Source organism: Notolepis coatsorum, assembly GCF_963971535.1.
Source record: "Notolepis coatsorum genome assembly, chromosome: 13".
Lineage (NCBI taxonomy): Eukaryota > Metazoa > Chordata > Actinopteri > Aulopiformes > Paralepididae > Notolepis > Notolepis coatsorum.
Genome location: NC_140177.1, coordinates 26429996 through 26445537, shown reverse-complemented (window position 1 = coordinate 26445537; position 15542 = coordinate 26429996). Strand labels below are relative to the sequence as shown.

The following is a 15542-nucleotide window of genomic DNA, read 5'->3' as shown; positions in this document are numbered from 1 at the left end:
TTTCTGATTTGCTAAACCTTGATGCATTTTGAACACTTGGCCTCACTTGAGTGCTGCTGACTCATCTATCTGAGAGGCTCTTTTTACAGTCCGATTCACTCTGTCCCCTGACCACTCTGCCATGTCGTAACTTGAAAGTCCTTACTTAGGGTAGGGGTCAGTTTTATTGTCTTAAGGTCAGCCATCTGTTTCTGGGGAGTCAACCGCCTCTACCCTCTCAAGCCTAGGGTCTCAGAAATAACTTCACATGGTGTACTCTAAATGGCCCTTCTATCAATCAGCATTTGTCTTTCTAATAATTTTCCTTGTACATTTCACTTGCATTTATTCATGTTTTCATTTAGAAATATACGACAATCCACCCTTAGGGGGTTTAATAACCCACTATACAACATTAATTTTCTAAATTAAACATGTTAAAAATCATAATCATAATTTTTGCTAATATTTTTCAAAATTTCAAAAAAATCCAAATCTTTACCCAAATCGAACTACAAACCCCTTTCCATCTGTACAGTTACAAAATCATCATTTCACCTACCTTTTCCTCCTTTCACAGTTTATACACATTATCAGTTATTATTATAACATCCAGTCTAAGAAAGCTGTTCCTGTTTTTACAAGAAACACTCTTTCAATAATAGCTTTGTTGTTTAGACTATTTTTTATCCGTGTAATTAGCTTAAATGTCTATTTTGTGTAATGGACTCTGCAAGAAAAGATTAATACATCCTACCCAAAAGATTAACACTCTACACATCGAGGGAGATTCAAACAAGCAAACATAAATCATCTCTTCTCCTTGAAAAGACCACTGAGGCCTCAATTATTCTTCGCTTTCATCCCTGTCAGTTATCCCTATTCCAACCTCCTAAGGCCTTTACTGCTAACTCGTTTTTGACCGTTTTCTTCTTGTTGTATCTTGTGCTAATCACCGCCTCTTCTTCGTTGTATGCAGGTCTCTGGTACTGCTCCGATTTTCCACAGAAGGAAACGATTTTCCCTCTGTCCTTTTTGCATTTTGGATTATTATTTAAAAACACACAATAGATTGGAAACATTTATTTTCGCAGATAAATTTTTACTGTTCTGCATTTTGACAATACATTTTTCTCCAAATCAATTGTCTATGTATTTCACAGCTTCTTAAGTTATTTATTCAATCAAATCACCTTTGTCTCATTTGGTTTTGTGCTGTACTGTTTTACTAGATTCAATATCTTAAGATCAACACAACTACCACTTCCACCCTTGACAGTGGAATAACCATTATTTCACTTTCAAATACCTTGTTTCCCGACAGCTCCTCGGTCCGGACAGTCAGCTCTAGACGAGGCCAATCACCAACAGAACCTATGTGCATGGTCAACAAACCACAGTCCCTTTAAACACACATCACACACACTCCGCCAGCTTTCAACAAGCCGGTGCAGAGTCCTCCATAAGTCAATCATCAAATTCACATGTCTGCACCCTACATGAACACTATTTCGGCCAATTTGCGACCAAAAACCTACAGAGCTTCCTATAGACAGAGAAATGTTTCCCCAACCCTTACCATAACCCAAAAAGTGACACAACCCTCCAGATTCTACATCTGGAGCCTTAATGAGCGGAAAACAAACCATGAACCAGCTCCCGTCCATTCCCAGTTTCCAGCTCATTATATCAGACCTCCTACCAGTCCCGCTGTGTCACCACCACCTGCTATCCCTGACCGGCGAGAGAACTCTCCCAGCCAGCCAGTTCCTAATAAAAAATATAGTCAAACAAAAACAAACAAATTAACAAACAAAAAATTGTGAGCGCCTACATGCTACACACCCATCAAACAGAACTTAACCATCATCTAGAGGCATAAATACCCCCGCAAAAACTAAGACAGCAAAATTAAAAATCCAAAAAGAAATAAAATAAGTAATGAAATAATAATAATTATTTTTTTAATTCAACTTTGACCACCCTTTGATCAAGTATTGTAATCACTACTATAAATAGTCCTTTGTTTCTAACTCTGTCTAATATTATATGTTCCATTTTTCCTGTCTAAAACCATACATTTTGTTAGTTTGATTAACCCATGCAATTTTCCCAGTTACTTCATCCCTCTATAGCCCCAACTTACCCTGGTTAGTCTTCCAAACCATTTTAGTAACTTGCACACCTAATCAAACCTTATCTATGTATCCTCATCTCTATCCTTATTCTAATCAGTCTCATTTCCATTTTAATTTATCAATAACTCTATTTACTCGAGCACCCAAAAGGCTGTTTGTGCATTTCCGCTTTACTCTTAATTAACCTATGACCTATGCAGACACCTCCTCTGAAAATGTCCCAACTCTCCACATTCCCAGCAACTCTGTTTGGACTCTCGCTTCTTACTGGACGTTCGCTGAGTCCGCCACCCTTTGTAACATGACCGAGCGAAATGGCCAACCTCCCCACAATTCCAGCACACAGCCGACGCCGGCCATCCCAGGGGTTCCAGTTTACCCAGTTTACCACGACTCCCACAGTCTCTCGGCTGGCCTCCCACCGTCCTCGCCAGGTCAACCCCTCTCCCGTCCTCTGGGCGCATGTCCTGTTGCCTGGAGGAGAGAGGGGCATACCTGTCCTTTTCTGCTGCCTCTCCTCGGGCCTTCTCTTGTTGGGAGGGGCCTAGAAACTCACCCCTCCTGCGGTTCTGTTCACCCTGTCGCGGCCCAGTTCCCTGTCCGGGCAACGGGGCACAGGGCACTCTTTGATCCCGGCGGCCTAGGTCAGACGCCCGAAGCATGATCTCAACAGCTGTCGCTTCTAGCAGCGCAGCCTTTCTTGCCAGTTCTCGTTCCAATCTCTGAGTCTCGTGTGCGGCTTGACCGATCTCCAGCTGTGTCTTCATCAGATCTCGATGAACTGCCTCGTGTTGTTCGAACGCTGTCACAAACGCTCTCCGTCGTCTATAGGATGCTGCCTCCTCCCCCATCTCAGCACCGGCGGTTTGACTTCCCATCGTTGGGCTCCGCCTCTCATCTTGGCTTTGGTGCTGAGGGCAGGGTGGACATGGGAAACGGATGGGCTGTAGAAACTGTTCGTGTATTCCATACCTGCTGTCGGTCTCAGTTCCAGCCATCCGGCCAGAGTGGACTTCGTGGGACTGCTGTAACCTCAGTCTCTTTTTCTGCCCCTTGGTTAAACCGCAGTCGCCTGCAATGGACACTCCAGCTTGAATCGGTTCCGGTTGGAGTAACACCGTTGTCACCGGTCCACTCCCCTGTATCGGAACCAAAGTCAACATTCCAAGTCCTTCTGTCGTACTGGTCACATGAGAGAAGTCCCTATCCCAATCAATCAGATCATAATCACTGGTAAAGTCTATCTGGGAAATGTCTGCAGAGGCTCTCGGCCTTCTCCCCCCAATGGCCCGATCACTAAGGCCCTTCTCCATATTGTTGTTGTTGTTATTCTATTGTTATTGCATCTAACGCTTCAGTTATCCCTATCAATGTCCCTCTAAGGTGAACTTCCTATGCTACTGTCATTCACTCCCCTTTCAACCACTCCTGTAATCACCGTTTGAAAAAACAAGTTTCTCTGTCTTCCACTACTTCTACTTACTTGAGTTAAAACACTCACACTGTCAAAATTTTACTGCGCAGACAAGGATTGATAACTGGCTTATCACTCATACTTATACCAAGGCTAAACACAGCCGTTTCCCTAGTTGGCTTATGGAAATCGTCCAGAGCTCCTGTTCAGCCGAGCACCTGTACAGAAAGAAAGCAAAAACATCCAGACTTAATACAGTGGCATTTCCCTGTTATTCCCACTATTCGTTATGCATTGGAAATGTCGGGCAACACTATACTAAAATATTTAGAGAGACACAGTGTGATTTGCTTGAAAAAATAACGATACAGCTTATCTTGTTTTTTGTCCGTTCCCTCAACAGGAACACTGGAGGTTTCCAATCCCCTGTGTGCTCTCTCCACCTGATTTCCTGGGAAATATAATCATTAATCCCCTTCCTATCCATTGTCTAATAATCCTTTGTAAACCTGGTCCTTCATCTGATTCTAACCTCTCTTTGCTTGATGAATCTGTTCATCCTAACCTTATTTCTTACTTTTAAATGTCCGATTAGCGTATTGACTAAATGTATTATTCGCTTTCGCTTCACTCCTCATACAACATCCATTTCATTCATCCTTACACACAACCATTACCCCCCACAACACTTAATAAAAATTAATTAGTGCTGCTACTGCTACCAACCACCAATCAGGGAAAACAATAAACTTTTAGCAACTTATATCACTAAAACCCCGACCGACACATAGTACAGCTGGCCACGTTAATAAATTCACGGACACCCGCACTATGCCACCGCAATATTCACCCAGCTCCCTGAATACACAAAGAACCGTCAACTCACAGCCCAAAGCGTCCTCCCTTCAGTTTCGAACCTGAACGGAAACACCCCAAGCTTCATCACACCAAGAATATCACAAATCATCCTACCACCACCTGCACCTAGACAGGCCAACGCCCATCCGGTATCTACTTCACATACACAATAACAACGCAGTCCAAATAAACCTACAACCCCATAACCCACAATACGCCGCAATCTAGGGATGGCGAAATACAAGGAGAGACAGAGGGGGGGGCGGAGGGAAGAGAAAAAAGGAGGGAGGGATACAGGGATACAGGGACTGAGGGGAGGAAGGGGGGGGGGCACACAATGCAACATTAACTATCACCAAAACCGTCCAAATCAACCTTAACTTTAATCAGACCAAAAGAATGACCATGAATATTCTATTTATCCTTATGTAATCCTATTTTAGCAAGTAACATTATTCTAATATAACCAATATAACCAATTTTAATATAACCAATACTCCACTCCCATGATGAATTGAAAATGGGGGACCCTGATGTAAACAAGACGAAAGTCTTTCTCTGGTCTGCATCCCCTTAACAATTGTGTGTATTGAGCTGTACCGCATTGTACCCATTCTACAATCTGTTAACAAAATTTTTCAATCAATCAATCAATCAGGCAATCTATCCTAAACAAAACTCCCTTTGTGCACCCGCCATCTCACAAAGTTAAGCTGGGAGACAGGGATGGAGCGGAGGGGGGCGGGGGTGGAGGAGGGAGGGAGGGAGGGAGGGAAGGAGGGAGAGAGGGAGGGAGGGAGGGAGGGAGAGAGAGAGGGAGGGAGGGAGGGAGGGAGGGAGGGACAGGGAGGGAGGGAAGGAGGAAGGGGAGAGTGTGAACGAGGGAGGAAGAGACAGAGGAAAAAAGGGGGGGGGGGGTTTCACGCAACTAAAGTCACAAACAAACTCACACATCTATCCCATACTATCCCACCAGCGCCATTACCCCTGGCCCATAACAAATACAGACCTATAATCAAACCAGTAAACACACCCATCATCAACAACAGAAAAAACCGATAAAAAGAACTCACAAATTCCCACAGATTGCCGCGCTTCAAAACCTATAATAATCACAACTGTTCTCTATTGTTTACTGCACCTCGTTCCACCTGTAAAGGTGAAACTATAAAAGAGGCAACAGCGCCCTCCGCTGGAACGTCTTGTCCATCACCACCATTGCACTACAGCACTCACCACTTCCTGTAGGAGGCGCCCACGCCTCCCCCGCAAGTGCGTCATTACGTAAACCACCCCAAGACGTCAACTTGACGTTCTACCTCAACCACAAAACTACAATTCCCAGAATCCCCTACACCGGAAGTCCCTGTCCACCGCCTCTCTAAGATCCCGCGCCAGCAACAGTAGCAACACGCGAGATTCCCCGAGAGTTCAATCATGCTATATTGTTAGCACAGGTAGCTTAGCATCTTAGCCTCGTTAGCTCAGTACCGCTAGCACCAGCTTAGCCTAGCACCCAACATCACTCCTCCTAAACGGCCCAGTCTCCTGTTGATCCGAGCGGCACAACACATCGCGACGTTTACACAACCCCAGCTATACCCCGTAACACAACTTTAATCCTATTTAGCCCCGTTCACAGAACATATATCATTATCCTTATTCTAGCACGCTCGCCCGATTGGCCCCGCCTGACCGAAATACACAGTATATCAAACGCACCCCAAGCTCCGACGCTTCCAGTGACGTCATCAGCTCCAAAATCCCAGTTTTCTTTGATCGTTACTACATTACTTTTAGACTTCCACACCCCCGATTTGAAAAATTTCAACGCACACTTCACATCATCTAGGTTCCATCACACATGCCATTCATTCAATTCACTCGACAACGCAACACAGCGACCACACGCTAGTCCCGTCGCGCTCAGCTAATGCTGGCAGGACAGGGGTGTGGTTTCTCCCCGCTGCAGCCTTGGCCACCTGGTTCATAATAATACAAAAAATACCTTGACATTCACTCAGAGCTCCTAACATTCATCCATTTAAACACATATACTTAGCAAAACAATGTCCCATTCATAAGCATACCATTCATTTATGCACACATTCCTTCCAAACGCATTCCCTCGCTTCTTTCACACAGTATCCTCCTATGTTCTAATCACATGTGCAGTATCTACTTCCAAAGTGCTTCATATATCTACTGAGTCCGACTTGCTATACCCCTGAGAAACCCACTCCATTCATGTATAGTAGCCCGTGAAGAGTTTTAATAGCGCCCCTTGTTGGCTTGTATCGGAGTGTTATATGGCCAAATCGTGTGTTCGACCGTGTCCCCGCTACCCGTAGAGCCCCTTGTCGGCTTGATTTCTTCTACATTCCCTCATTCCTCCACGCGGCTGATGTTCTTCAGATATCGACTTTAGCCAATCTGAGCCTAAATGACGTCGGATTAGAATTGGTAATTCGCTTATGGAACGTCTTCCAAAGTCCATTACTCCGTCGCACCGATTCTAAGTGTGGTTTCTACAGCATCCTAGCCCGAACCCTAACCTCTTCTCATCTCCCTGTTCTCTGTCTCTCTTCGCGGAACCAGGCTACCCCTGTACTTCACCACGGTCCTCTTATTCTACTCTTTAAGATCTGACTACTCCTCTTTACCCTTTAATGAACCACTACGTCACGCACAGTCCCACTTCCCGCTATCTGTGACTAATCTCCGTTCTACTGCTCCTACGCCGGTCCCCTCAAATAATTTACCTAATCCCTAGCCTATCCCCTAAGCTGATATAACTAAATACAGACATCTATTTCCTCTCCTCACTTGGCCTTGTACCAACTATAGGCATCCTAACTGAACATCCCCTAACCCCTACGCTTCCTAAGTGCAGCGCCGGTGTGTGGCTGAGACCAGAGCCAGGTTGTGAACCCTGGACCCCGGTACTCCTCCAACACCAACATAACCTGATCCATCTCATTTCTACCTAATGCAATAGCAACCCCAAAATGCGAGACTGCTTCGACCATTATCAATCTTAAACGCCATCACTACTTACCTAGTCCCACTGGCCTCGGTCGAAATGGTGACGATCCTTCAGTTTTCAGTCGTAGAGAGCTTCGATGAGGGGGAGAGAACCTCTCCGTGTCCTTGAGAAGTGGCTGCTGTCGTCTTCAACCGGTACTGGCCGAATGCAGCACGGGTCACGGACCAATTGAAGTATCTTTCTGTCTTCATTCATCTCTATCTAAATGATCATTGATCGTATAGTTTTCTATATCACCCTTCTCCTGCATTGGTTAGGTAGTTTAGATGTTCGGTTCAAGTGAGGGGAGACGGACAACGTGGTCAAAATCAACGGGCGGCGGTGTTTATTAATAAAACCACAGCTTTAGGAATCAACAAGTACATCGTCTCTTTGGTTCAATCTAATTGTCTCTTTCATTCAATCTAATCGTCTCTCGGTGCTGTTCTCTGGTTGTTGTCTTGGTTTCCAGGCCAACACGCGTTCTCTCTAGTGGTCCGTGGTCTGGTTGTCACGGCAACCTTGCTTTCGGATCCTGGGAGGTTTGGGAGCGCTTGGTTTTCATCTACCCTCGGTGGAGTCTGCTATGAGCCTCGGCTCGGTCATCTGGTCTCAATTGGCTCTCTGTGTCATCGGCTCTTCAGTAGCCTGAGTGGCGAGTCTCCCTCTGTCGGTGGAGGTTTTCAGCGCTCCAGCTGCGATGCGATCTCTGTCATCGTCTGTCCCCATGGCTCTGTGTCTTCATGTCCTTTCTGGTGTGTCAGCGCTTCTCCAGGTCCCTTCTGGGTGTGAGTCTCAGGCTCGGCTCTCCAGGGATCCTCTCTTGTCTCCTCGCTCCCGTCACCGGGTGTGTGTCTCTGTCCGTCGCCATCAGCCCTTTTTATCAGAGAGAGAGAGAGAGAGAGAGAGAGAGAGAGGGAGGGGGAGAGAGAGAGAGCCCTGCCTGCCTATTCACGTTTCACAATCTGCCATCCTTATTTGGCCACATTCCAGCAGGAACTTGTCTGCGGGTCTGGTGACAACTTACACATTTTCTGCTGACACAACCGTTTCACCATAGAACCTTGCCGGCCTGTTTAATCATTGATTAGTTTAATGCGTGCCATCTCTTCATGCTTCTTCTGACAAAATGTTTACCTAGTGTAGATAAGAAACAGACTACTTTTTCAGACAGTGCCCAGACAACAAACCATATGCCTATTGGGTTCATTATTTTATATTTAGCATTAGCATTTCACCACATGTTATTTGATTTCCATCTCGTAGGACGATTTACTAGTCTTCATGAAACACCACATTTTGCAAATGGTCTAACCCTTCATCTCTGATATTTACCAATTAACTGCATTTCTTATTGTTTCTTCCGTTTTCTGATTTGCTAAACCTTGATGCATTTTGAACACTTGGCCTCACTTGAGTGCTGCTGACTCATCTATCTGAGAGGCTCTTTTTACAGTCCGATTCACTCTGTCCCCTGACCACTCTGCCATGTCGTAACTTGAAAGTCCTTACTTAGGGTAGGGGTCAGTTTTATTGTCTTAAGGTCAGCCATCTGTTTCTGGGGAGTCAACCGCCTCTACCCTCTCAAGCCTAGGGTCTCAGAAATAACTTCACATGGTGTACTCTAAATGGCCCTTCTATCAATCAGCATTTGTCTTTCTAATCATTTTCCTTGTACATTTCACTTGCATTTATTCATGTTTTCATTTAGAAATATACGACACTACAAACCTGGCTTTGTACTTGTCGTGGCCTTCAATACCCTCTTTGATTGAGTACACCCATTTTCCTCCCACTGTCTGTCTGCCCTCTGGTAACTTGGTTAGAGTAAAGGTGTGGTTGTCCTCTAGGGACCTCATCTCCTCATCCATTGCTCTCTCCCATTTTCTTGACTCAGGGGACACCATGGCCTCTTTAAAGGTCTGAGGTACTCCACTCACTACGCTGTAGCAGTAATCAATGCTAGTAAGTGTACTGTCATCCTCATCACTTTCTCTCTGGGCATAGTCTTTCAGATACTTTGGGGGTTTGTGTTCCCGTGAGGGATACCTCCCACTGCATGAGGCATGTGACGTCACCCTCGGGTGCTCCTCGTCATCATCCTCTGGGGGTTGCTGACTGTCTGTCTGCACGACTGTGCTAAGTACACTAGGCTGAGGTGTCTCTGTTTCTTCACACCTTACTCTGGAGTCCAGCTCTGGCTCCTCTGTCTGTGTCTCGTTCTCACATGTTGTCTTTGTGACAAATTTGACTAGCCTGTGTTTTTGCACTTTCCCTTTACCGGGATAATAGACTAGAAAAGCGGGGCTTATTTGTCGTGCCCTACAAAGAGTTCTTTTTCACATCTGGACTCGAGCTTTCCTCTGTCCTGCTGGTAAGCATAACACACTGATCCAAATTTGTGCATTCTAGCTAGATTACACTTTTTCCCTGTCAGTGCTGTATACGGGGTGGTGCCCGTGTGCTTATTAAAACACCTGTTCCTGGTGTAAGCGGCTTCTTGTACCGCATAATGCCATAGACTCTTAGGTAAGTTACCATCTATTAGCTTACACCTAGCCATTTCGAAAAGAGTACGTCCTTCCCTCTCTGCCACCCCGTTCTGGTGCGGGGAGTAAGGATATGACGTCACGTGTCTTATCTTGTTCCTTCTCAACAGTGATTGGAACTCTCTATTTGTGAACTCGGTTCCGTTGTCGGACCTCAAGCATCTTATGTTGCCATAAGGGGCTATGTCGTATATTTATCTAAATAAAACCTGTAAATTAAACAATAGAAATTATGCACATATATGAAATAGCAAAGAACTAGGTTATTTTCTCTTAGAAAAATAGAGACTCACAGCCATGCCAAATCACCTGTTAGGTTAACCATACATTTGAGTCAACAAGAAGGCTGTTAACTGGCCTCAGTCGAAATGGATCAAAATGACCCATATAAGCATTACAGGAAGGATTAAAATCATCTAGCGGTTGATGGAAAAAGCCACAGGAGAACTCAGTCAAAAAGCTAACAGTGCACCCCTTCAGCCTTCACTTAGCAGTTATAGGAAAGGCCCAGAGTGCCATAAAGATAAAAGAACAGATCAAATGGCAAACAGATGACACATCTTCCTCCACAATGAACAGGGATGGTGCGCCCAATAACTAACTTTTAAGTCAAGAAGTGACGGCCTGAAGGCCAACACCCGAGTTCTGTTTACTTTAGCTAAGCAGACCAAACAGGCCATTCTGTGATACCCACTGTTAGGTTGAGTGGGTACTATATTTCCATCTGTATGAGGGTCGCATTCAGGGACACTTGGGTAAATCATTCTAAAAGGAAACTAGTTCATATCCCCTCTGTAAGGTCACCTTGTAACGCTGTTTCGCAAGACCCAAATCACTGAGAGGGGAGACCTTCTAGCCAATAGGAAAGCAGGCTCTCTGGGGTGACGGCACTGGATGGCGCAAGGGCGGGGGGGGGTTCTCTCTTCTCTATAAAACCTACAGGTTGAATGATGGAGGTGAGACAGAGACACGGAGACACCGAGACGCAGAGAGACACGCAGAGAGAACGGAGAAGCAGAGACGGAGAATCCACCCCACCAGTTCGAGAATAAGAGACGCCACTAAGAAGCCCTCCGGGAAAAGCTGATTAGAGATAGAAAATAATTGATGCTGTGAACCAGATAATTTAAGCTGTTGGATATTCCAATAAAACAACGGTCAGAACCGTTTTCACCCGCAGCGCTGTCTCCGCCTCCACGTGATTTCCAACGGACCATATTTGAATGAACTGTTACTTTAACGGAAAATACAACGAGCAGAGTAAGCTATTCCACTATACATTAGAGAACGAGCATATAGCTATAACATAGAATCATTGAGAAGATACATTAGCTACATCTGCAAGGAATTTCTCTGTGGCCTGGAGTGTGTCACTCTTTGCTTTGAGAAAGTAAACAAACACTGCCCCTGTACACACATCTGTAAAAGACTTGTGACAGAGCGGCTTTAACCTGCCAGGTAAAAGTGCGCCTGTCCCTTTATGTCTGTCAATTACGGATGCGCTCATCTGGGATCTGATAGCGGATAAGAGGTGAGACGTCAGACGGTGGGGGGTTGGCCTGGTGAGACGTGAGACCGGAGACGTGCGAAGTCATGACGCGGGAGTGAGAGCGGCGAGTTTGAATGTTGTTTACCTGAAAGAAGACGTGCAGCCAATGTGAGGAACAGGAGAACGTGAACCGGAGTTAGAGAAGTTGAAAACGCGCCAGTAAACATTACCTAACACGGGATGGATGAGAAACGGGGATAGTCCGGAGTCTCCGGACGTCTACGACCTGGTCATCTTCACACAACGCGGACTTCGGTGCGGTAAAGTACACGCTGCACTGTTGGTTGCGCTCCTGTTCCGAGGCTGTGACGCAAGCGTCTCCGACTCAAACATTCCCCTCTCCAAGCTTCCTAACGACGGCGACACATAGCCGAGGCCAAACGCGCCTCTATCTCTCTCTCTCTACCCCTTCAGCCCAAGCCAAACATCTCTCTCTACCCCTCCAGCCCCAGCCAAACATCTCTCTCTCTACCCCTCCAGCCCAAGTCCAACGCCCCTCTTTTTCCCCTACTCTCGCATCACACACCCACACACACACACACGCACACGCACACACACACACACACATATTTTCGTTAGAGACTTTCTATTTTTTCGTTCATTCACACAGTTGCGTGGCGGTCATCACGAACTCTTTGACATTTGGAACTATTGGCCTGTTCACCCAATGCACTGAACTGCGTGAACGAACTGGTCTGTAAATGAATTGTTTTGTGTTCTAAGAGTTTTTCTTATGATTTTGACTAATATCCAATACATGGACATTTTGACTGAATTGGGCATGACTCCTGAGTGTTTCTTTGTTATCAAACTCACCTAGTAATTATCTTGGCCATTAGTCCAGACCTATAAATCAAATTATTATATTATTTGTCTAATGAAAATTATTATATTATTTGTCTAATGAAAATTATTATTATTATTTGTCTTATGTGGTACAGTCTTATGCCGGAGCTATAGGCCTAATTAACCAAATCAAAAAGGTATTTTTATCTTCATTGGCAGGGGTTAGACCTGTCTGGCGCCCAACGGTAAAGGTTATAGGCACTATAAGTGGACACCGCTACATAAAATGGCGCCCAACGTGGGGCTGAGGGCCTAACTGAACCAAGGTTTAAAGGTACTGTGTTAAAGAAAAATATACATATATGTTACTTGTTGTTTTCTTTAAAGGTGCATTCTGCTATTTTGGTTATAGGTGCATGGCACTATTTTCTTTGAAGGTACATTACCCTATTTTTGTTTAAAGGTGCATGGCACTATCTTCTTTAAAGGTGCATTATGCTATTTTGGTTATAGGTGCATGGCACTATCTTCTTTAAAGGTGCATTATGCTATTTTGGTTATAGGTGCATGGCACTATTTTCTTTAAAGGTACATTGCCCTATTTTCGTTTAAAGGTGCATGGCACTATCTCCCTTGAAGGTGCATTACGCTGTTTTGTTTAAAGGTGCATGGCACTATTTTCTTTAAAGGGGCATTATGTTTTTTTGTTTAAAGGTACAGTTGACAACTTTTGAAAGGTGAAACAAATTATATTGTGAAGGTTTGAAGCATTGCTCGACTATGTGGGTTCATTAATGTGCTGTGTGCTGCTCTAAATAATTGATTTTGGGTTTATAACCTTACATAAAGCACATTCCACCCACTGATTTCACAATGTCTAAGGGCGCAGAGGCTGCACCTGCACCAAGCAGCCCGCCTCCAAACCCACCAGACCTAGACACAAAAACAGAGGGTCTAGGGTGGGATCTAAAGGGACCAGACCCTCCTGATGTTGATACCCCCTTAAGGTCTGATACGGAGAGACCTGACCAAAGGGGTATTATACAAATGAGATTTGAGAATTTTCAGCGTCGAAAGGGGGAGGAGTCTCCAATGCATTTCCCGCCGACAAAGCCTAAAGAAGGTGTGCATTTTCAGGAACCACTAAGCGACCTCCAAACGGACCCTGCTTTGCTAACAGAGGAAACCAATGTTCTTCTGCAACCTGGAAAAATCTCAATTGACTCTGGAGAACACAAGGCTGCCTCTTCAGACTCCATATCTTCCCCAACCTCCGACACCTTGTCCCCAATTGACTTACCAGGAGTCATGGCTACCCCGGCAAGGGATTTGAACCAACTGGCTTACCAAACTCAGGGAAATTGGTTACAGTTGTGTCAGACAATGGATCAGCAGAAATTGAGAATGCAACAATTGACCAAATATGTGCAGGACTTCAATACCCGCTCTGACCTAAGAATCCAAGCTATTGGAAATCAGTCAGTGGCCAACTATAATCATCTCAAGACATGCATCGTCACCCTCCAAGATAATGTGTTAAAAGAAATGGATAATCTGGCCAAAACCACCAAAATCATAATGGCTGATGAGAATCAGGCATCTGAACAAACTCTTACCCAGCAGATTAATTTCATGGTGGTACAGTCCCAAGTAGAAGTTCAGAAGGAAATCAAAGAGGTGAAACAAGTCACACAGGAGGGAGTGGATATGATATCCAAAGGAGTGGAATACTGTATTACACAGGTGACTCGGGTAAACAGCCAACTGGAGGAGATGAAAGTAAAGATGAAGGAGCAATCGGATAACCACAAGAATAAAGTTCTCTCTATGGAAAAGAAACTGGATGCTCTCGATCTAAAACTCACTAACATTCCTCCCACCTCAGTGTTTCATCCCGCAACTTTGCCTATAGGCTCTATTTTCACACAACCTTCAGCATTCAGTACAGGTTCTCCGCTGGCAACGGCCAGCTCAAGAACTGTACCAACCACTGCTCCAACCACATTATCTACAAGATCAGTCATCACCAAGAGTATCAAGCTGACTTTTCCAACCTATGGAAAGCTGGATGATGACCCTGATCCACTGAATTATCTGACCAAATGCCATGATTTTCTGGCGCTACAGCCCTTATCCGACTGGGACCTCCTGGCAACGTTCAGAACCGTGCTTCATGGTACAGCTCGTGACTGGTGGGAGATTGCCAGATCCTCTGTAACTACATGGAGCCAATTTGAAACTGCTTTTATGTCTGCTTATCTAACTGATGATTATGAAGACGAGTTAGCAGACCGAATCAGAACAAAAATCCAAGGAGAGAAGGAAACTATAAGAGACTTCACTTTCTCTTATAGGGCTCTTTGTAAAAAGTGGAAACCCTCTCTCACTGAAGAGCTCATAGTAAAAATGATTTTGAAAAACATCAACCCGTATCTTGCAAGTCAACTCCGAGGGCGAGTTCAGACCACCGAGGAGTTGGTGCGTCTGGGAATCCAACTTGAAAGGGATCACGAGCTCCAACTTGAGTATGACAAGAGGACCAACTTAAGAGCTCCTCAAACTCAGAATAGGACGCTCAGCGTTCAAAATCTAGTCCAGGATGGACCGCCTGTGATGTGTTGGAGATGTAAGGGACAACATCCTCCTGGATCTTGTCCCCAATATACACCTCCTGACCACTCCAAATCTTTCAATCGACAACAGAAACCCTATTCTGCGCCGAAAGGTCAACACCCAAGTAAAGGCTTGGTGTCCACAAGGAAATTAGGCCTGATAAGTGCTCTTCCTTCTCCTCTCGCTCCTTGGAGGCTGTGTCCACCGGCTTGGCCGCGTCGAAGATGGAGGCGCTGCCGCCGCTGGAGGCCGGGGGGGCAGCTCCTCATCCTTGCAACGGGTGCTGGATGCACCCTGTATTCCAGCAAGAAGGATTCTGGAACACTTCCGATATTCCTTGCACAGATATGGGAGGAACAACACAAGGATGCCAAAATTGAGACCATCTTTAAGGCTCTGGCAGAGGAAGGAAGTTCTGTGAAAAATGACTACTCAGTCCTGGAGGATAAGGTGTACCGAAAAACACAAGGACAAGATGGACAGTGTCATTATCGGGTCTATGTCCCAGCAACCCTGATTCCGCAAGTCCTCCAGGCTTATCATGAGAACCCGCTATGTGGACATGGGGGTATCTTCAAAACCTACAAGAGGCTTCAGGAAGTGGCATTCTGGCCAGGAATGTGGATCAAGG

At 45.2% G+C, this 15542-nt stretch overlaps 1 protein-coding gene across 1 annotated transcript in view; it reads right to left on the bottom strand.

The window, feature by feature from the left end:
* Nucleotides 1-11558, bottom strand: part of cdcp2 (CUB domain containing protein 2) — a gene marked incomplete at its 5' end in the record, with an annotated part of 46068 nt that extends 34510 nt beyond the window's left edge. The window contains one exon of the mRNA XM_084327605.1: nt 11459-11558. Coding sequence (XP_084183731.1) covers nt 11459-11558 — 100 coding nt within the window. The remainder of the gene's footprint in view (nt 1-11458) is intronic.
* Nucleotides 11559-15542: the final 3984 nt, after the last annotated feature.